The sequence below is a fragment of the Amblyomma maculatum genome, unplaced genomic scaffold (assembly GCF_055883805.1).
Source record: "Amblyomma maculatum isolate TAMU_Amacu unplaced genomic scaffold, ASM5588380v1 scaffold_13, whole genome shotgun sequence".
Taxonomy (NCBI): domain Eukaryota; kingdom Metazoa; phylum Arthropoda; class Arachnida; order Ixodida; family Ixodidae; genus Amblyomma; species Amblyomma maculatum.
The window spans coordinates 35,909,434-35,932,426 of NW_028146738.1; the positions used below are offsets into that span (position 1 = coordinate 35,909,434).

Genomic DNA, 22,993 nt, shown 5'->3' on the forward strand with positions numbered 1-22,993 from the left:
TGCCACGAGGAGCCACTGGTTACTTTCTCTTCGGACTACAACGTCTTCCCATGACCATCTCTCCTTCTTTTCAGCCTGATCATAGCAAAGACCTAACAAGAAAGAACAAACAAAGCAAAAAAAAAGAAAACGGCTGGGACTCATGAAAGTAAAAAGCTAAGTGAGGCTTACCTTAACAAGAAAAATGTATCCACTGCAAAGTAGCCGCCTGTTACGATCATCGTCTCCCAGTGCTCGAAGTAATGCAGGGCGTTAATCAGTCGTGCTACACAAAGAACATAAAAGCATTCGTTAAAAATTACTATCACAACGTGAGCTCTTGCTGAAACCTGAATACATCACTTTGACATCAGGTCATCACTTCTGCATTTCAATTGCCTGACGATTTCGGTGAGGGCACATTCGCGCTTTATTCGTATTAAGGTGAATGCATTCAATGCCTCATCATTGCGAGAGAAGTTTGTCAGCAGAGGTGTCATGCTTTAGAGAGCTAAATTAACAAACCTTTTCTCTACAGGCAATCGAACCTCCAACCCTTGGATCACCAGCCGAGCGCTTTACCGACTGCGCCACTCCCCGGAATTGTTTTTTTTTTTTTTGTGTGTGTGTGTCATGAAATGCTCTTCCTAATTCTCCTTGTCTACCGTGAGGATGATAGCAGGATTCAGCGAGTGACAGACACAGCGCCTTTCCTTCCTTGTAAACGAATTATAGATCGCTGGTGAACTTTTATCCGTTCAATGAAATGCTGGTTGTGTTCGACAAGGGGCTCGCGATGTACCGCCATGACAGGTGATGACGTCACCAGGCGATTCATCCACATACGAAGCTGACCCCGCCGGGCGTCCGATCCAGGCGGCCGTGCGGCGCCTATTATTGGCCACTTCCTCGAACGCCGCACCATACAGCAAACCGAAGCAGATTCAGATGTCGTGGAGGCGTTATTACCGCAGGCATCAGCGGCATTTCAAATTTATTTACAGGATAGAAAAGGCGCAGTATCTGTCACAATTCTCCGCGGACACATATACCACGAAGTAAAGGAAGGGAAGAAGGTGGGAGCGAAAGAAGAGAGGGAGATAGAGATGCGGTAGTGGAGGGCTAGGATCCTCCGCGCTACAATGGATATCTCACCGTTCTTTAGTAGTCCAAAGTGCCCTCTAGACTTTTTTAAACATGTTGTATTGAACCTTTATGCTCCAAAACGTCAACTTTCTCAGCTCGTTGTCTTTGTATATAACAGAAGGTACCAGTACTGAACAAAACTGCGTGGAAATTAGTTGCTATTAAATTTAGTATTTTTAGCAAGCAGCCAACAATCCGCTAATATAATGATCGTTCTGCGTATCAATTTTGACGTCTCAAGACCGAAATCGTTGTTTTCTGTTGTGATTCCTTTTATTTTCAATTGTGTTTAATGTTATGACTGTAATAAGAGAAAATGGCTTCCTTCTCGAGCCCTCGCTCTTGATCACGTTCTACGTGACGCTGGCGGTAACAAAGGGACGTTCTACGTCCGCCGCTATGATTGAGGGTGGCGCTGGTGAACACTCTCAAGGTTTCGTATACAGACAACATAAATACCCAAGAAAGTAGCAGGGGGGACAGCGGCCGATGTAGCTCAGTTGGAAGAGCACCGGACGCGATATTCGGAGGTCGTGGGTTCGGATCCCACCATCGGCACGTTGTTTTTTCTGCTACTTTGTGTTTAATTATCTTTAACCTAAAACAAGATTACCTTACTAATTTCTGTGATTATTCAAACATATATTAAAAAAAAGACAAAGTAACATCCCCTACGCTTTCCTTGGCCTCGCCGACTGTTGGCTTCTCTCCTTCATGTATTATAACGAGCACCCTCATTTCCCCTTAATTGATCTGCTTGTAGCTTACGGGGGTCTCGGCTCTGGCAGCCTTGAAGCCATAGGTAGCGTAAGAGGGTTCTAGCACAGCTTTCGCCCTCGCTCTTGATCACGCTCTACGTGACGCTGGCGGTAACAAAGGGACGTTCTACGTCCGCCGCTATGATTGAGGGTGGCGCTGGTGAACACTCTCAAGGTTTCGTATACAGACAACATAAATACCCAAGAAAGTAGCAGGGGGGACAGCGGCCGATGTAGCTCAGTTGGAAGAGCACCGGACGCGATATTCGGAGGTCGTGGGTTCGGATCCCACCATCGGCACGTTGTTTTTTCTGCTACTTTGTGTTTAATTATCTTTAACCTAAAACAAGATTACCTTACTAATTTCTGTGATTATTCAAACATATATTAAAAAAAAGACAAAGTAACATCCCCTACGCTTTCCTTGGCCTCGCCGACTGTTGGCTTCTCTCCTTCATGTATTATAACGAGCACCCTCATTTCCCCTTAATTGATCTGCTTGTAGCTTACGGGGGTCTCGGCTCTGGCAGCCTTGAAGCCATAGGTAGCGTAAGAGGGTTCTAGCACAGCTTTCGCCCTCGCTCTTGATCACGCTCTACGTGACGCTGGCGGTAACAAAGGGACGTTCTACGTCCGCCGCTATGATTGAGGGTGGCGCTGGTGAACACTCTCAAGGTTCGTATACAGACAACATAAATACCCAAGAAAGTAGCAGGGGGGACAGCGGCCGATGTAGCTCAGTTGGAAGAGCACCGGACGCGATATTCGGAGGTCGTGGGTTCGGATCCCACCATCGGCACGTTGTTTTTTCTGCTACTTTGTGTTTAATTATCTTTAACCTAAAACAAGATTACCTTACTAATTTCTGTGATTATTCAAACATATCTTAAAAAAAAAAGACAAAGTAACATCCCCTACGCTTTCCTTGGCCTCGCCGACTGTTGGCTTCTCTCCTTCATGTATTATAACGAGCACCCTCATTTCCCCTTAATTGATCTGCTTGTAGCTTACGGGGGTCTCGGCTCTGGCAGCCTTGAAGCCATAGGTAGCGTAAGAGGGTTCTAGCACAGCTTTCGCCCTCGCTCTTGATCACGTTCTACGTGACGCTGGCGGTAACAAAGGGACGTTCTACGTCCGCCGCTATGATTGAGGGTGGCGCTGGTGAACACTCTCAAGGTTCGTATACAGACAACATAAATACCCAAGAAAGTAGCAGGGGGGACAGCGGCCGATGTAGCTCAGTTGGAAGAGCACCGGACGCGATATTCGGAGGTCGTGGGTTCGGATCCCACCATCGGCACGTTGTTTTTTCTGCTACTTTGTGTTTAATTATCTTTAACCTAAAACAAGATTACCTTACTAATTTCTGTGATTATTCAAACATATATTAAAAAAAAAAAGACAAAGTAACATCCCCTACGCTTTCCTTGGCCTTGCCGACTGTTGGCTTCTCTCCTTCATGTATTATAACGACCACCCTCATTTCCCCTTAATTGATCTGCTTGTAGCTTACGGGGGTCTCGGCTCTGGCAGCCTTGAAGCCATAGGTAGCGTAAGAGGGTTCTAGCACAGCTTTCGCCCTCGCTCTTGATCACGTTCTACGTGACGCTGGCGGTAACAAAGGGACGTTCTACGTCCGCCGCTATGATTGAGGGTGGCGCTGGTGAACACTCTCAAGGTTCGTATACAGACAACATAAATACCCAAGAAAGTAGCAGGGGGGACAGCGGCCGATGTAGCTCAGTTGGAAGAGCACCGGACGCGATATTCGGAGGTCGTGGGTTCGGATCCCACCATCGGCACGTTGTTTTTTCTGCTACTTTGTGTTTAATTATCTTTAACCTAAAACAAGATTACCTTACTAATTTCTGTGATTATTCAAACATATATTAAAAAAAAAGACAAAGTAACATCCCCTACGCTTTCCTTGGCCTCGCCGACTGTTGGCTTCTCTCCTTCATATATATATATATATATATATATATATATATATATATATATATATATATATAGCTGGAATAATGAATAGAATAAAGGCTTTGCAAACACATACATAGATTTCCGTTGATTGTTCCATAGCAGTGTCCAAGGCAAACCCAGAAGATGCTCAGGAAGCGGATTCCGTGCATAAACCGGTATGAGTAGTTGTCGGAGTCCTTGTTCCTATTGTCATTCAGGATCAAACGTGTGTTTGCTAACGCCGAGAATGCCATGACGCACTTGTATGAAACCGCTGAAAAATAAAGTTCCGAAAAATTCATGCATCCGTAAGCAACAAAAATTACGTATGCTTAGACCGTCAGTACTCTGCCGGAACGTAGTGCATAAATGAAATTAGTTTTCCGCCAATCGGGTGCACTCTTTGAAAATAAATTTAATGCGTTCCTCAAATAAATTATTGTTTTTTGTCGTTAACATGGCTACAATGCAAAAGTTCGCTTGTTCGCTTAAAAACTAGGTTTATACAATACAGTGGTGGACGGTGAGCTGCAAATAGTCACCGTTACTATACAGTACCTTCAGTATAATGACAAGGTAATTAAAGAAATCTTGCTGCCGATACGCTTTGCGCTAGAACATCATAAATAGAAGGAACATTTGCACTGATCTTTCTGATCTGCGTGTGCCAAAGCACATGGGCCAGAACTGACCCGTTTTATATTAATAATTAGCCACCAGTACAAAGAAAATACATATACCGTAAGTGGCAGGAGTAAGATTGTTCTTGAAATAAATTTTAAGAACCCCAGTGAAACATTCATATAGCTTTCGCTAGACCCAGATAGCATCACTGTGACATCCGGACCATTGTTCCTCCATTTGATTTACCTGACCATTTTGGTGTGGCCACATATTATTTCAATTCATATAAAGCGTATGCAACTGAAAAAGCTTGTTCTAAGGCGCCAACTTTTGTAGCTCATGGCCTTCACACCTCAATAGAATTTTGGTTCTTTGTGACTTGGCTGTTATATCGGAGTACATGTTAGGGATCATCTCCTTTTCTTCGCTGCTAGTAAGCACTCTATCGTTTCTAAGGATTCATACCGCAGCTTAAACATTATTACCTCACTACAATCAGCGTAGTCCTAATCTTTCATGTTCTTCGAGAAGCACCTACTTAAAAAGTAAAATTTCACTCACCATTCTTACGGTTCTCGTCCCAATCTTCCGTCAGCAAATCAAAGATTGTCGCAGCAATGATCACTGTCACAAGTACCGCCAAGAAAGCTCTGTATAGAAATATGAACACAGTCATTGGGGGGGGCGGGGGGGGGGGGACACCTAAGCTCCACCTTCAAAAGCATGATGCGGTAACGTTCATGACTCTGGTTTGCCGCCTCGCCTTGCGTGTTCTCGTTTGTGTACGTGCATTTTGCTACTAGCTTAGGCAGTAGTATATTAATTTTTGCCTCAATAGTTTAACGCTTACGCTGATTAGGATATGGCTGAAAACCCGCACGACTAGGATGTAGATCCCCGTTTAAACCAAGGCGTACGAATGTGCCTGCGTGGCATTGGGGTAGCGTGACTAACCCGGTATCCAAAAGCACTGGGAAGTCGTGATTTTGATTTCGCCCTCCCATCTCACCCTCCTGTCAGCGACTAGGCGTTGAGGCGATTCTATAAGCTCGCCTTCAGCAGATATAGAAAGCTTGAAACACGTGCCTCCCAACTCAAAGGAGTAGCCCAAGTTGGCTGCTACAGCCAACTCGATGACGTCATGTGAGCTTGTGACGTCACAGAACCCGACAATCATTCAATGCAGGATCATGCCACTTCTCAACTTTCACCTGCCAAAACAACCCAGTAGTTTTTCGCTACAACACTGACACCTGATTTAACGCGGTCGCGTTAACACACTCAGTGTACAAGGAAAAAATGCCCCGTCGAATGAATAGTTAGCCATCGCCGATTGTTCGGTAAAACCTGTAGAAAGGCGTATTTCTCTTGTCTCCCTTTTTCACGTATCTCCGGCAAGCTTCTCTTTTATTGTGGTCTACAATTATTATTTCGCAGCTTTTTTGAGATGGCTTTGCTTCCGTACTAGAAAGTGTCTTTACCAGAAAATGACGTTCACGCAACGCTCCGAGGAATTGCGTTCAAGATTCAAGCACCCGCTTGCGAATGTGTGCGTGTGCGCTAGAGAGTTTCCGGACTTACATGATCCCCGCTTGAGCGTTGTTTATCTCATCCGCCACGCTTGTTACGCAGTTTTCGACAACAATATCTGCTGTGTTGCCAGTCACTGAAAGTAGAAGAGAAAATCTGCTATTACTCAACCTCGCCACTCTGTACGGCCAGAACGTTCACTATAATCGTATGAGATGACTGTAAGCCAGAAGTATAATATTATTTTTACTGATGTGTAGCGATTACAGAGTAATGGTATTCCTTTATGACCTTAAGAAAATGCAGAAGGACAGCCGTCGTTGTGCGCTACATGTAGCAGAGCGGGCTGCACTCTGTTCACCGACTGTTGCCATTGTTCATCTCTTATGTTTTTTTTTTTTTATTTATCTGGCAACAAGTGAAAAAGAACGCTGGGCGGCAAGAGCCATTTTAAAAGGATCTACGGCTGCCCCACATGCACTTAGCACTGCTCTTCAAGCTATTCTTGAACGGCTCCACGAAAAATATCTGCAGCACCTTACCGACAGTGATATATGTAGTTTTTGTTCTCAAACATTTCATTCTTATAGATTGGGTGTGGAAGCGGAGATAATTCTCTTAATACATTGCAAAAGGGGGACCTTTGGGCGAGTTGGTTAATATTTATGTTTTTGCAGTACTGTAAGAACAAACGCGCACAAACCCTACTTAAACTTGCTTACCACTAGCGAAAGCACCCGCCACAGTGACTCAGTGGTTAGGACACTCGGTTACTTAGTCCGAGTACCTGGGTTAAAACCGAGTGGTTCGAACCCACTACGCCCAGTCTTTTTTACTGTGAAAAGCACTACACGTGGCCTATCTAAATCACCACCAAAACTACTCGAAGAATGTTCGCTGACACCCAGCAAACTCGCGAGTTGCAGCCAGCAGAGTAGAACTCCAGCTAAGAGACTTGAGGTTATGGAGATGAGGTTGGGCCTAGTGAAGAGCCCAAGGTAATTCGCCCGCACGCGGCCAACCCGGGGATTACATCCCTGAGAGTAGAGCCTCCGGTCTAAAAGAACAGACAAAACGAAGTGCTTGGTAATACGTTACGATATTTTATTAGAAGCTCAAAATAAATAAGAGAAGTTTGACGTGCGTATGTTTCTCTCTAATGTTGAGTCAGAACATTTATACAAAAATGGCTTCCCTAGGTGTATATCTCTTTTGAGAAGCGGTTGTTTTACCAAGCCTCTTTTGTGTTCGTGTGCCTAAATAATAAATCGTATGTTAAACTTTTCAAAGCACTTCCATTAAATTTTGTTCCGTTAACAGAAAGCACTTCGTCCTGCCCGCCTCGTGTGTTTGCAGTCGGTGTGCTACAAGAACTTAAGTTTCGAGAGCGCTGGACAGCTTTCCGCTGACTTTCAAGTCGAAAGCAACTTATTGCCATGACCGAAAGATTACTTTTCAAAGCCTCTAGAATGTCGTCGGGACAGCAGTAAACTGCTTTGTTGAGAGTGGTATTCGAAATTGATATCCTGTAAAAGCAAACGACCTCGAATTCATACAGAGGAATTCGGTTATTTGTCCATCCGTCCTCTCTGGTTTGAAAAGCACGATTAATTATTTTTTTTAATTTGAGAGAATAAGGCAAGTCTTGTATTGCTCAGGACAATAGAACATGAAATGCATACGTGTGTGGCCAAGGCGGGTCAGGTCCTCGGCGCTGCATGAACTGATAAAGCACAGGCCGAAGCGAAGGCCAGGCAGCCGCTTGTCCGTGGCGAAGCTTTGGAAACTGCGTGCCTAGGAAACCGTGCATTACAATATAGTTTATTCTCCAGTTCTTTTGCTTTTTTTATACACCCTTGTCTGCTCGTCTGCCTAAGAACATAGCGCTTGCTGGCTGACCTGCCTATGACAACTGCAAATGTATAAGTTTTCTGTAACAGCCGTCAGCTATAAGCATCCTGTCTGGCCTGACAACATATAGAGAAATCCATGTAATGACGGCACCAAATAGGCCCGACAGAGGTTAAGAAAAAAAGAAAGATCAGTTATTTCGTTCAAAGCGATACGCAACATTTATTATTGCACTGTTGTTAGCACCACTATCGTATATATAGCGTTTGCATTGCTGCTGTTTTATCGCTTCTACACGGTAGGTCGCTAATTTCTTTGAATATAGTAGAGACATAATGCTTTCAACGCACTCAAACATGACTCGTGAAAACTGTTGCCTGAACGTATCTTTTTGCTTTTCTTAGCGGGGCTTATTCATAGACATTCATTTTGAAATCAATGAAGAAATAACTGCCTGCAACTGCTTAAATCCTGAACATTTCACGTACCTTGAGCATTCCTATTGGATTGCAGTTTTTATCTGTAATAGCTACGTGTTGGTCTGCTTTTTAGGTACTGCAATGTACTATTCTTTTATTAGGCATACTAATAGTTTACAGTTTCTATTATGAGTATGTTCCACATAAACCTTTTTCTACAGCGCAAAACAGCTTATACAAGTGCTTTATACGTCGTTCATCTCATTGAAGATGCGATTTTCCACGCTAATTTTAGGTTAAGGCCACCATATTGCCTACCCTTTAACTTAGGTGCTCTACGTTCTTATTCCAGCTCAAATATTTGCGCACAAGAACGCTTTGAATGTTAGTTGCAGTGTCGCATTCACATGTTCAACAAGGAGAAGCATGTAAATATAAGGACGTGATGACGTCTAAAAGCTTACGTGAATTTCTGGCGCATAAAACTATGTTTCATGAGGCTTCACTAAAATATATTTCCATTAAACCTCTTCAATGTTTTCCCGCCGAGCTGGGTCAGTGGGTCGGTGCAGGACTTCCAAACCCAAGAATGTGGGCTGCCTCAGCAGCGGTTACCGATTTTTGATGGGGCCAAAAAGCAAAGCTACCATATTGTTCGCGATGCCAGTGCCCGGTAAAGAACAAGAGGAGGTCGGAATGTCCGGATCGTTTCATTAGAACGTACAGCCGCCCACAGACTTAACACGAATGATGAAAAACGAGGCTCGGACTGCCGCCAGCGCCACGAAGCGATAGCCATCAGGCGCGAGATAATGCTTACGGCAGGTTTACGGCGCCTGAAGATAGCTGGTGCGCAGATCGCTTTGAGTAATTTTTTGAACGGTGTCCGACAGCCGCGTAGACAGCGCACTTGTTACGTAAGCATTTCTCGGCGTTTTCTTGCGTATGCTGCCTCTGATGCCCGGGCAGCGCATTGTAGTTTTCTCAACGCGGGAGCCCAAAATTGCATGCTAAAGTGCCGCAGCTTGGGCGCATCGCGGGAACTATGAAACGTAATTTCATTCGAGGGTTTCACTTCTCATCAAACCTTACCAGCCCCTCTAGTTGTTTTTCCTTTGCTATTTGATTTTTTGTTCTTTCATTAGGACACAATGCGTGCGACATCCCGTGGAATTCATTTCAAAGTGCGCGACACTGCACATAACATTTATTTCGGTGTACCCGAAACATTTGGAAGAAACTCACGAGACGTGTGAGTTGCGGAACCTTAGCGAACAATTCTTAGTTCCCGCTGCAAGAAAGCTGTGACGTGTTGCCTGGGCATGTGAGACCGCATCCGCGAGCGAAGCACGGTGAAATGCTCACGTAACGAGAGCTTGTCTACGCGGTGATCTGGAACAGTTGAAAAGGCAGTCGAAGCAAGTGGTGCATGACCATCGCTCCATGGCGCTAGATACAAAGCGATGGTCATCGGAAGCCCTGCCCTGTGACGCTCCGGATAGCCCGAGTTGCTAAGGGACGTTGACTCTATAATCCGAATCATATTATCCACCTGATTGTATCGATATATACTGTTATCCCCGAATTTTTCTCTTATGTTGAACAGTTCATGAATGTTATTTATGCCCATTCTCAGGTACGCAAGCCATCCTAGCACTTGTCTTGAAGTTGTTTTACGATTCAAATCTTTTTACATGTGCGAGGAGCATAAAAGCAAGGTGTCTCATGGCGATAAAAAAAAAGGAACTAATTTTAAAGCGTCGATCTGCTTCCTTCCTTCAAACGGGCGCTTTCGCTTTCTGCTCTTCCTTTATAAGGCCTGGAAGCACTGCTAAGGCCACTACAGTAACGCGATCATTGCTGCAAGGTGCCTTTACTAATACGTTTCAGCAACACACTTTATCCAGTGTTAGTTTTGTTACTACGTACCCCTCCACAGCACCTCAAAACTTCAAATCTGCTGAGGTACAGAACACGCAACACATATTCATGCCTGATAAAAGGCAATACCTCAATGCTTATACATAGTACATTTTTCACACTTGAGTACTGTTGAGAATGCACAGAAACGATGTATGTACTACCAAGTCCGGCAATCAATTTTCGTTTTTTCTTATACTGCACAAAACTCATTTTTCTCACAGATGCTGGCGTAGTCGAAGTTGAATTAACAGATCACCAACCTATTTTTGTACGAATAAAATCTATCCCCGTTGATAATCATGTGCAGGGTACTAAGAAACGCTTGAATTCCTCACAATTTTATGAAACAATTGCTAACATAAATTGGCTACCAATTACTTTGATTGATGACCCTGAAATTGCTTACGAAGCATTCACTGCTGTACTTGCTAAAGCTCTTGATACATCATCTACAACAGTGACATACTGCAGAAAAAGGTATCACAACCCTTACAACCTGTGGTCAACTACCGGTCTCTTGAAATGTCTACGGAAAAAGGATAATCTGTATAAAAAGACTAAGAAGCAGCCATTTAATATTAATTTACGGACACGATATAAAACTTATAGCAATGTACTTGGCAGGCTACTCGAAACTGCGAAGAAAAAATATTATGAATCTGAAATAAACCGAGCTGGTAGTGATTCTAAAAAACAATGGAAAGTGATCAATTCATTATTAAATAGAACTCCTACTACGGCTCCTATAAAGGAAATCCAAACAGACACACATGTTTGTCGTGATACTAGTGACATAGCGAATGCTTTCATTGATTCCTTTGTCATCGATCAGCCTCACGTTACTCACCCCATTCACATGTACCCCCGTCTACCTCATAGTTTCTTCCTTTTCCCGGTTTCTCCTGGTGAGGTGCGCACTGTCATTATGAATCAGAAAGATGCAAGCCCAGGCCTTGACAACTTCCATTCTTTCCATATAAAGCTAATATCTTCTCTGATTTGCAATGTGTTCTCTTACATCGTCAACTTAATCTTCAAGACCGGTATCTTCCCTAGCGCACTAAAAAAAGCCAAACTAATGCCCGTCTTCAAAAAAGGTGACAGGCGCCTAACAAGTAACTATCGTCCCATTGCTATTCTTTCCTTTTTTAGCAAAGTAATTGAAAAGCTGTTTGTCGTCCATCTGACAAAATACCTCACAAAATTTAACATCATATCTTCTAATCAGTTCGGCTTCAGGTCTGGTTTTTCAACTGAATTAGCCTTAATTTCTTTAACTGATATGATTAAAGATATTATTGATCGTGGTCAATTAGTTGGCGCATTATTCATTGATCTTTCGAAGGCATTTGACTCAATTAATCACAACATACTTTTAGATAAATTAAATGCCCTTGGAGTATCTGGTCCTGCACTTACATTTATCCGCAGCTACCTACTAAACCGAATCCAAGCAGTTTGCATATCTGATACTTACTCTACACGTAAGACTACTAATGTTGGCGTTCCTCAGGGTTCCATCCTTGGACCACTTCTTCTTGTTTTATTTATTAATGATCTTCTCTCGTGCCTTAAATCTTCTGAATGTATATTATACGCTGATGATACTACCGTACTAGCATCTGACTCGTGCATAGATTCTTTAACACACAAATTGAATACCGATGCAGCAAACGTAGCAACCTGGTGTCGAAATAACATGCTTACAATTAATGCATCCAAATCTAGCTTTGTCATCTTCTCGTCTCCTCTCAAGGCTATTCCTGCATCTTTACATATTTCCCTTAACTCTCACATACTCTTTTCCACTGATCATGCCATGTTCCTTGGCATAGATCTTGATTGTCACTTAAAATTTAACAGACATGTATCCTCCCTTTTAAAAATATTAGTATACGGCATAAGGGGGCTCATCAAGGTGCGAAATTACTTCAGTTTACATACGCGCATTTCTCTCTACTATGCTTTCATCCATAGCCATATGAACTATTGTATTTCGCCTTGGGGAAACACATACAGAACACACATAGCTTCGCTACAACACATACAAAATCAAGCCATACGCATCATTACTTCTAACAGCCATTTGTGCAGTGCTGCGCCCTTGCTGCAAGCTCATAACATCCTTGAAGTCTCATCCATGTTTCATTATTCTATTGGCATCCTCGTATTTAAGTTCATGAATGGATCACTTCCCATCTCAATAATTAATAGTACCCAGTTCCCGAGACATAGCTTCACTCAGTTTTAATGCCAAAATAATATTTTACTGCCAAAACCCAGAACTAATTACGGCAAATCCACAGTTAATTTCTCTGGCTCATTTCTGTGGAATTCATTACCATTCATAGTTAAGCAATCTTCTAATATTCATGCCTTCAAGCGTAATTTTCGTACTTTTCTGCTATCGGGCTAAAAAAAAAATTCATTGATAAAAATACTTCTCCCCCATACAATTGTTTTCCTCTGTTTTGCATTTATATAACATGTTCCCAATTTATATTCTGTTTATATTACGCTATCATGTATTTCTGCGTGTTCCACATTTATATTATATAACAGTTAAAGTTTTCATCCGCTGTTGTCTGCACTTAATTATTTTTGTTTTGTATACTTGTAACAGGAGGTCCCCTGTACAGCCATTGGCTTTGGGACCTTCTCCTGTACTTACCAATATTTGTATTCATTCGTTGCATTGAATCAATAAATTCTGATTCTCATTCTGATTCTGATAATGAGGCGTTCACGCGATGAGAAGGGTGACTGGTGTAATTATTTCATCTCCGGTACCTATGAAAATATGCCACTAAGATCGTAGATGTAAGAGCAAGAGGCTTAGCAACCAACCACTAGTGAGTAATAAGGGGTTGCTCAAAAAAGCCACTAACTGAGGAGTGGGATTACCGGCTACGTTTGCACTAGAGATCTTAAGGAGCTCGGTAAGCGGGCTGCAATTTGCAACCACACAGAAGCTGAAATACGGCCAATTTCGTTCCAGAAACCCGGAGACAATAACTGCATGCTATACTGGAAGCTACAATGTGAGTTCTTTTGTGGGCTTTCTATTACAAATGGGCACACTACTTTACCAACCCATACTAAATCTCACTTAAACGCTACAGGGGCATTGAAGGTGCAGGCAACGTATACAAGCAGGGGTTCATTCTTGAAATTCTCTCATGCAGATGTATTACGTCCTCTGCTCGAGACGGTTATCTGCACAATAGTGATATAGTAGTGCATATGGTGGCCAAGTCGGCCGCCAGCTACTACTCGTTATAACGTGCAAAATTTTCTCAAAATTGATGCAAATATTTACTGACCCGAGAAGCGCCATCCACAAAATGTGTATAGAAACGGGGCCGCAGTAGATCTCACCTTTAGGCTTATGACATGAGAGCATTAATGGCTATCTTTGGGAACATCCCTTCACGGATCCTCTTTTGCGTGTAGACCCTTGGTTACTCGCATTATCATTTATTTTTTAACCTGTGTTTCTGCTATGTCGAACATACTGATTAGCATACAGGCATAAGCGGCAACATTATAGAAAGGCTACCAGACGTAGAGACAAAAGCCCGCTTTAACCCAACCGAACGGCCGCGCGTTCCGGCGTGGTTTTCCGGCAACGTGTTTAAGTTGTGATCCGAGGGTCCTTCTTGGCATGGTATTTTCTGATGTCACCCCCCAATATTAGGGGCTAAGCCTGAGTTGGCCGCCATGTCGCCATGTCGTGCGATCTCGTGGCACCGCAACTGGACGACCAGCAGTAAACGGTGATGTCACCTGCCACAGCCAGGACCGCGATTTCTCGCTCACAAAGCCGACGCGAGATTTTCTGGTGCACAGAGATTTAACGCTATTGCGTTTTAAGAGTATGCTTGCCTTCTCACATCTGCCTTTGTACCGGTCGAGTTCCGAAGGTTTGGTGTTTCTTCGGAAAAGGTGCAGGTTCTCCTACTCTTGTAGCCCGCGTTTTACAACCGTATTTGCAGAAACCGTATTGTACCTCAGCTAAAATCGGTATTCCAGTGGCGCCAGAAGCGACCGTTCATTTTCGAAAAGTTTATTTGCACGGATTGAGCATGAAAGGAGGAAATGAAATAGCCAGAAGCCAGAAAGGCTCACCCTTTTGTGGGAAAACTCAAAAGCAGGAATAACTTGCTCGACGAAATTGTCCCCTTCGAGCGCTGAAAGATGCACGCTGCAATACTGGCCACGCACTTTCTCGGAGCCGTTTTTGTTCCATACCACGGTCTCGATGCACTCGTCGTAAGCGCCCAGGTCAGCCGCAGTAGCCTGGAAGAACCCTGTCGGGTACTTGGCCGTGGCGTCAAACACTGGGCGTACATCAGGGAGACGTTATAAAAAAGAAACATTATACAAAAAAAACTCACTCTATCTCTCAAAGAAATGAATTTATTTTATCACTGCAGTTCTTATGCACAGAGAAAGGGGCTTCATATCACGCTGCCCTGTGCAGGTCCAGAAAGTTGGGAAGATTGCGTTTCATCGAGCAACAGCTACGCAGATTCGGTAAGTGGTGTCTTCTGTTCTTTTCAAAATTACTGCAGCCCTAGACCTGCCTTGTGCTTTCAATGTTAGCATGAAAGCGGTTGATTCCAACCACTGGTGAGGATAGCGCGATCTGCATGGTATCCGCTTATTCGAGAGGTCACTGAGCCCTGTTACTTCTAAGCACACTTTCGCAGCCCTAATTTCGAGCTTGCACAGTAACTGATTCTGAAACCAACACACACACGAGGTCGATGAGGGGCAACATGGCGTGGTTTACCCGCCGCATTTTTTTTTTTCACGTATGTACTACATAATGCATACCTGTTCCGCTCAGTAAATGTTCAATGCGCACAACCACGTTAAAAATTGCAGCCAATTACTCCGTGAAACGGTGAAAATGTGTGGGATGCCTGTCGCTAATAGGAAGTGTAACAAGTCTCTGATTATTATGGGCTCACTACAAAAAAAAGTACGAGGAACTTTAGCGACTAAAGTAGTGAAAGTTGAAAGCCTGAGTGGCGCATTTTGGTGCGCAACTGGCACTAATTAGTAATTATTTATTTAATAAATAATTTTATAGGTAATTACCTGATTAATAAATAAGTAGATAAATAATTATCTTTTAGTTAGTAATTAACGAATTACCTTACCAGTTATCAATTTGTAATTAATTACTTCAATAATCATTGAGTTATTGATCATTGATTGACATAGGGCCATATACGCATACTGTGGAGGCGCTCTGTGATTGGTCGATACCTGTATGACGTCATCCGGCCTCGGCCAATTAGAACGCCGCAAAAGCGGGACACATTTTGTCCACGACAGCATGAGCCATTAAAAGCTTTCGCCTTAAAACAGAGAACACAAAACAGAAATTAGTATGCAGGGACTTTTGCCAAATTTCAGGCGTCTTAATAAGAGCAGTGAAGGAAAAATATAGGCAAGGCAATTCATCTGCTGCATTGTATGGGTGTCAATTTTTTATCTCTCAGCAAGAGAAGGCGATTATTAAAATGACAAACTAAGACATAAAATTGAGCTCGAAGACGCCTGGCGTCACCCAGCCCTAAACGGCCGTTTTGAAGCTAAATATATTTTCTTGGTATGACATCAGTAAGCATTGGCAACTTCCCGGTCTAGATGCAGTATACAGCCAACACCACGTTGGCGGAATGGAGATGTCGGAAGTGAAATGAATCTGAATGCACAGCAAGAGTATTTCAGCTTTGTATGTCTGCCACAGTTGAGAGCCGGTGGAAGGCTGTGCGTGGTATAACGGATTGATTGAAAGCACTTGAACGGGCTGGAGGACACTGTAGGCCTAAGGGGCGTTGGGAACTCCCAATCTGAGACCACGCTTATAACGACCGCATGCAGTCCAACGCTCCAAGCTGAAGCATGGCGAGGCCTTCTGGTCGTGACATGTCAAGCGCGCTTTCATTTTGAACATGCCTTGGGAGCAGCCAGCAGCGCTCAACTAGGGATTGATGGGGTGGCAGCGCAGGACAGCTACTGCCAGCACTCGGACCTTAACCCGCGCTTATTGTCTCGTATTGACTGCAAGGCAAGGTAACCACCCACAGCCTTAACATAAGCGGTTTACGTCCGCACAGGGGTCGCGAAATGCACGTCTCGGCGCACACGTGAAGGCGCTACACAGCGGCGGGAAACGATATTGGAGCACGGTATGCCTGGTTCGCGTGCCCCTAAGAGGGCGATGAGGAACATAAGACTGCTGCACATCAACCCGCGTAACGCTAGACGAAACTACTGCAGAAATGCTTTATCTCGCGTAGAAGTACTGTCGTGGGGCTTTATAATACCAAGACATTCGGCAATATTCTTGTGTAAGCCTGGACCACAATTCCTGCCCACCATTTCTGAGTCGTCTGTATTTTACTCTTCTACAATTCCCTGCGTCCGCTCTCCTCCTCCTAAACTCATTTCGACAATGCGGATAACCAATCTTGCTACATGCATCGTGCCGACCCACAAAAAATTCAAAATATATTCCAAGCTTAAAATAGGCTGTTTATTTATATCCAACGAAGCGTTCTTGCTATCCATGGGAGCTGTGGCGCAGATGTATCCGCCGTTCAAGCCAACGTAATTCGGCTCTAAAAAGCACACGCAGAACACTCAGTGCTGCCAACACCGTATGCAACGCCCTGGCGCTGCTCGGCGGAACCATTTATGGCTCAGGAACTGTAAGAACCTTGCAGCTGCAGCCACAGGCGGCATTTGAGCCTGTGCGGCGCTCACTCGATCGGATGTCGGTATTCGTCTCTCGGATGTCTCTCGCCGTCGAATGTTTCTGGTTCGGGAGCCTGATAAGGTATGCGACACGACTAAAAGCTGCGCACACCGGGCCGCGCACAACGCTGGTCCTAGTTCGACCCATCGCCTTGTCGTCGTCACGGTGATCCGCGAGCACACGGTGGAAAACACTGAGCAGTGGTTGCACAGTAGAAGAGCAGAGTCCTCTCTTGTTGCTCGTAGTCGAACGCAAGAAATATCAACAGGGCCCCTCAGAAACAAGCGCTAGCTCCGCGAATCGATGCGGTAATTTGCAGAGTGGGATCTAGGTTGTGGAGCACAAGTTATCTCCTAGTGACTGGGCTTAAAAGGAAATAAACTGGAAACCTGAGAGCCAAAGGTCTAAATATGATCAAATGTCCTCTTTTTGCAGAGCCTGAACCGGGAACACAAATGCGTTTCTCTGTTTTCTGCGTTTTTCGCGTAATTCTTCCGTTCTACACCACAGGAAGGTAAGCCTTTTTCAAAATGTGTCTGTTCCAGTCATGCTCGGTCATGCTGCAATGAGGGGAGGAGTACATAAAGACAAAAAGGCGGAGTGGGGCTTAACAGCGCAAAGCACGAGAGGCAAAATGGAAGGCAATGAAAAACGTCTCGAGCTATACCTCTTTTTGTGAAAAAGTGAGTTATTGGTGCGCCAAGAGCGAGAGGAGGGGGGGGGGGGGGGACGCCACCACACCGGGTGCCGGTGACCCTAGTGTGACGCCACTGTGAAGCACTAGGAATGAGACGCTGCCTCCAAGCGATACATAAACACTTGAATACGGAATCCCTCCCGCGCACTGCGGAAAGGCGCTGTATCATAGTTGAAATGACTGCAATCAGTGTTCGCTCTAAACAGTGCGGCTGTTGTGCTGTCCTGATAGATACATTCTGCTTTCAACATACTTTGTTGTCACACTTATCCATTCAATTGCGATTAGCCATTCTTTTTGAGCCACCCTAAACGGGTCGAACTTGAAACGAGTGATAGGGAGGCCGTACGTAACTTGGATGCGAATATGACACACAGGGGGCAATGCAAACTGGCAATTAGAGCTCCTTACATGTGAGCAGACTGACTAAGTGCTGCGGGGGTAATACACACAAAGTGCGCCGAATGGCCCAATAAACAACGAACTGATCAGCTCCACGCCTCAAAACACGGACATAGCCTTCATAACGATAGAACGAGCCGCAACTTTCTACCCGCCATCAGTCGAAACGAAGTGTGTTCCGCGAGTGGAGTCAGTCATCTTTATACAAAGCACACATGTGGATCGCGTGCTCGAGTTAGTAAGGACTCTTTGCAACAGAAAGTGAGTTTCTTTTCCATAAAGCTTCAATTGACGTAAAAAAAAGCTTGATATATGTAAGTAAATACGCGCATGTATGAATCGGAGGAGAGACTTTTTTGTTCTCTTTCCTGCATCATTTTGGGTTGGCAAGAAGAACGGGATGGGGAATTTAGGCATGGTACTATACGGCATTAGTCGAGCGCGTTGTTCCCGGCTTTGGCGCACTCTATTAGGAATGCCGAATCAGTGTTCGTTTCTGATTCAGCGAATAAGTCGCACTGACGTCATCTCTTCTTGTTACGTATGCAGTATATAATTTTAGTTCCGTTTATGTTATTCTTGTGCCACTATTCTTCAAGTGATGCTTGCGGCGTGGCAATTTTGAGCAGATGCATGGCCTTGTTGGGACACGCTATCTGTCATGTTCCTCTCTTTGGAAGCTATAACTGAGGTGATGGCGAATAAATAAAATCGGCTGGATCTTTCCTTTACCACAGAAGTCTTGAGCAAAATATAGCTCAGATCGTAAGACGATACAGCTTAATATGTAAGACAGCGTTTGTTCATTCGATAAACTGTGTTTTAAAAGGTATGTGCAGCAGCAATATAGAGCTGGAGAGAGAGGACGGAATAGGGTGATACTAACCTGCTACAATTTAATAGTTTAAGGGCATGTGTGCACGGTAAAGGAGCAAAGATGACAAAAGATAAAGGTGTAAATGAAAGGAGACAGCAGTGATAGAAAACTACGAAGAAAATAAATATAAACCATAAAAGAACTATAATGTGCGAGGCCAGTGTTGGAAAAGAAGAAGAACCGTTATCACGAAAAGAAAGAATCGGTTTCTCACATGACGCAGGAATTGAATGCATGATGATGCAAGCAAGAGGTAGCTACGGCTTCTTTAATTATATTTCAAAGCTTTTCTCTGCTTACATGGGCTGTACGTTTCTATAAATATTTAGTACCTGCCACAGCGTTGACAAGTGAATTGCAGCTCAGACGCACATAACCAAGTCAAGCAATGTTTCATTTCCTGATTTGTGTATATGCCGATGATTTCTTGATAGTTTTGTGCACATTCGTTTTCTGCTTTCGCTGCTATTTTCGCTCTTGTTTATTGTGACTGACTGATCAGTAAGCATTGGCAACTTCGCGGTCTAGATGCAGTATACAGCCAGCACCACGTTGGGGGAAGGGACATGTCGGGACATGTTCAAGCGCATCCTCGTGCCTTGTAGTTCGTAGTTTGCAAAAATAAACAAATCTCCTCTTAACGCATTATTGTTTACACCACCTGATTATTTGTCGATATTCTGACTATTATTCCCGTATCCTCATTATTAACGTTTTTTAAAGTGAGTGCGCAAAACAAGAGAAAAGTAGTTTCTTGAATAATGCTTGCTGTTTGAATGAATGATTTCGTCAACAAATCAAGTTTTAATTTTTACATGGTCTGTGTACTATAAAAGCTGAATTGACGTATTTGTTCTTCATAAAATTTTCTGCACTGATGTTTTTCTCTATTCGGCACCCACTAGGGCTGAGGGGGCCGGGTAGCCTGCCGAAGCTGTTGCTTTGTTATGAAAACTCTGCTTGTCTGCAGTGATGCGGTCTGCGTTGGCTTGAGGAATAGTCCTCGGCGAAACAAATAGGGGTGCAGAGCATCCCCCTCAATTTCCACTCTTGCTAAGAACCTCTTTAGTTATAGGCGTTTTTTTTAGTTATAAAATCAGTTCCTTGGGCATACAGCTGTCAGTGTTCATGCTTATTAGGACATAGCCCAAATCTGTTAACAGCGGGCAGGGTCTCTAATGTTGGCAGAACTGAAAACTGGACGTGTTGGGGAACATTAAGCTTTGTATAAAGCCCGATATGCGGGAAAGAAACACACGTTTATTATTTTTTTTTTTCTGTGCATGTATCTACCCCGGTTCTCATTTTCGGTCGAAGGCCGCTCAGGACTTTGTGTCAAAATGAGAGGCGTTCTGCTGGGGCATTGAAATCACGTCCATCACCCAAACCAACTTCGACAGGTCTTGATGAAAGTCCTAACCCTCTATGAATTAGTGAATTACCCCCCCTCCCTCTCTCTTGGTGGTACAGTGGTTAGGGCTCTCGAATGCCGTGCCCAAGGCTGTCTGATCAAACCCCGGCCGCGGAGCCCGCTTTTCGATGGAGGCAAAAATCAAGGCACCCGTGGGCTGCGCGATGTCAATTCACGTTAAAGAACACGACGCGGTCGAATTTTCCGAAGCCCTTCCCCGCGCCGTCTCTCAACCTGAGTCGTTTTGGGACGCCAAACTCCATAAACCAAGTCAAATCTCTATGTATACGGTGTACATGTGAAGGAGCGGTAGTCGTACAGTTTGGATCGTTGTACCTTTTATCGAAAACGAAAACTTCGCTCTCTCTAATCGAAGAGATAGTAACGACAACAGCGCAAGGGTTAACAATCATTCAAATAATGTTCCCTGACATGAGATAGGTCTAACGGGAAGAGGATAGGTAAGGTCTCCTCACTTTCTTTACCAGGTAATTCTCCCGTATATTATGTAAATGGAGTATTGCGCCATTCAAAGGCTCTGCTTATCTCTGCTTTCATGTCCTTGTTATTTATACGAAAGGCGCAGGAGGATATCATTAGTCCGTTGTTTATCAGAATTCCCCCCTTCGAGTTCATTCATAATAAGGGAGCCATCAGAGATTATGATGAATGCTTTTGATATAAATGACTAATAACTAATTTAATAATAAAGGGCAAACAGCAGTAAGAGCCGGAAACTGCGGCGGTCGGAAACAGAGAGAGGTTGCCGAATATAGGGCCTAAATTTAATAAATCGCTTCATCATCAGGAGCTATAGCAAGACGTAGTCCAATTCCTATATTGCGATGTTGATTCCGGCACCTGAGTAACGTACGCCTTAGGAATTTTTTTTTTCTTTTCAGGAAGCAGAACCTCGTTTGGTTTTCTCGCTTCGCAAATAGTTATGATCCTGGTTATCAGGGAGTTAACTGAGTGGTTAAACCTCCACACGAAGTGACAATCAATCATAAAAATCTACCAATTATCAATGAATTCCCCTAATATCGGGTTCCTAGTCGCCATATCGCTAGTAAGACTTCGTAGGGGCATCTTGTCAAGCGTAGTCAGTGAACCAAAAGCTAACTTTTGGGAATGCCATCTCGGCTGTATGGTAGGCATCAAATACATGCCCTTTTACAAAATTCGAAAAAGATTTGAAGATCAACCTTCGAATCTAACACAAATAGTAAATGCTTATATTCGATTCGCGTTCAACATTTTCAGCATCCGTACAGAGCAAGGTGCGCGGGTGTTGAAAGTTTTGAAGGCGAAAAAAAAAAAAGCTACATTTTGAGCCACATTATCGAACCCCAGCCCCAGCGGGCCGACTCGGAATGGGACGAAATGCTAAAAAACTTATGTGCTGTGCAGTGTGGTTGATCCTAATTATCTCACGTTGGTCGCAATCATTGTAAGATCCTTCGATACGCGGTCAAAGCACATATGAACGGCATTTTCACATTAAACTTTATATGCATTATTTTGAGACGTTTGTTTAATTTATTAAAGAAACATCCCAAAATATCTCCGAGCGCCTTTTTGTTTCATATATCCAAGAAGAGTTGGGAAAAATAGGGCACTAGACAAGGACCTTATTTTACCAACAGCACACTGTTTTAGCACGCGTGAATTGTTAAGAAGGCACTTGTTCGATCTGTAGCATACTCACGTCTTATCGCCCATGGCTCAAGCTCTTGGATGGCGCTCATAAACTCAAGCGTGCCGCGGGTGCAAGCCGCAGATACGTTTGCCACCATCAACGTTTGGTAGAGACGGTCGCCTGCGGTGTTCATCAGTTGCTTGACGAGGCCGCGAATACTTTCGAGGAATCTGGACCTTGTTTGTGGCCTGGTGGCAGCCGCCGTCGTTGCCTCTGTAGGCAGGAGCTCAGTCGAGGTCGCTATGAGGCTATGCTTTGCCAAGCTTCTCAAAGATGAGTTTTCTATATCGGAGGACGCTTTCAAGGCAGAGGTGGTCATGGACTCCGTCTGCGACACCCCTGCGCTCGTTGGGGCCGCTGGAACCACAGCCCTCTCTTCTCCGGATGTTTGCGCACCACCAAATACTGGCATATCGCCTGTCGGTCTTCCTTTCGGAGTTGTCATCTCTCTGCCAGGCAGAAGCTCAGAAAGGACATTTGTGGTTTCAAAATGCGTTGGAATTGCGGAGACTGTAGATGAATCAACAATGTTGGTCTTCGTCTCCACGTCGACAGGCACCTTCGCATGGACGCTAGCATGTGTCGGTGCCTGAGCACAGCACACAGTAAAGAACAGATGCAATGCGCAGAGAAAAATAGTCAGAGAGATCATTTTTGACCAGATGCACTGTGTGCAACCTCTCTGTTGTGTAGAAAGCAGCATGCGCTGTGCGCAGTGGCGCTAGGGGTAGGCTGTTAAGGCTACACAGAATATATCGTATTAAGCCACAAGGCTCTACGGAAAGAAAGAAAACCGAAAATGTCCTGCCGCAAGTGCAGATGCTGCTTAGGAGAGTACCAAAGTAAATCGTTCGACAACTAGCTAATTATCACACTGAGGCAAAGTCTTAAGAAGTGAAAACCGATACTGTGCCTCGAACCGCCCTCCTTCCTTCGTCGCGTG

General features: G+C 44.1%; 1 protein-coding gene across 1 annotated transcript in view; it reads right to left on the reverse strand.

The window, feature by feature from the left end:
• The window catches only part of LOC146172562 (nose resistant to fluoxetine protein 6-like), a 33,874-nt gene extending 11,676 nt beyond the window's left edge, over nt 1–22,198 (reverse strand). Inside the window, exons 1-7 of the mRNA XM_084585744.1 lie at nt 22,060–22,198; nt 14,318–14,529; nt 7,679–7,790; nt 6,048–6,132; nt 5,028–5,116; nt 3,937–4,116; nt 172–265 (exon numbers count right to left, since the gene is read on the reverse strand). Of these exons, the coding sequence (XP_084441870.1) occupies nt 172–265; nt 3,937–4,116; nt 5,028–5,116; nt 6,048–6,132; nt 7,679–7,790; nt 14,318–14,529; nt 22,060–22,183 (896 nt within the window). The 5' untranslated portion in view covers nt 22,184–22,198. The remainder of the gene's footprint in view (nt 1–171; nt 266–3,936; nt 4,117–5,027; nt 5,117–6,047; nt 6,133–7,678; nt 7,791–14,317; nt 14,530–22,059) is intronic.
• Between the last annotated feature and the right edge of the window lie 795 nt (nt 22,199–22,993).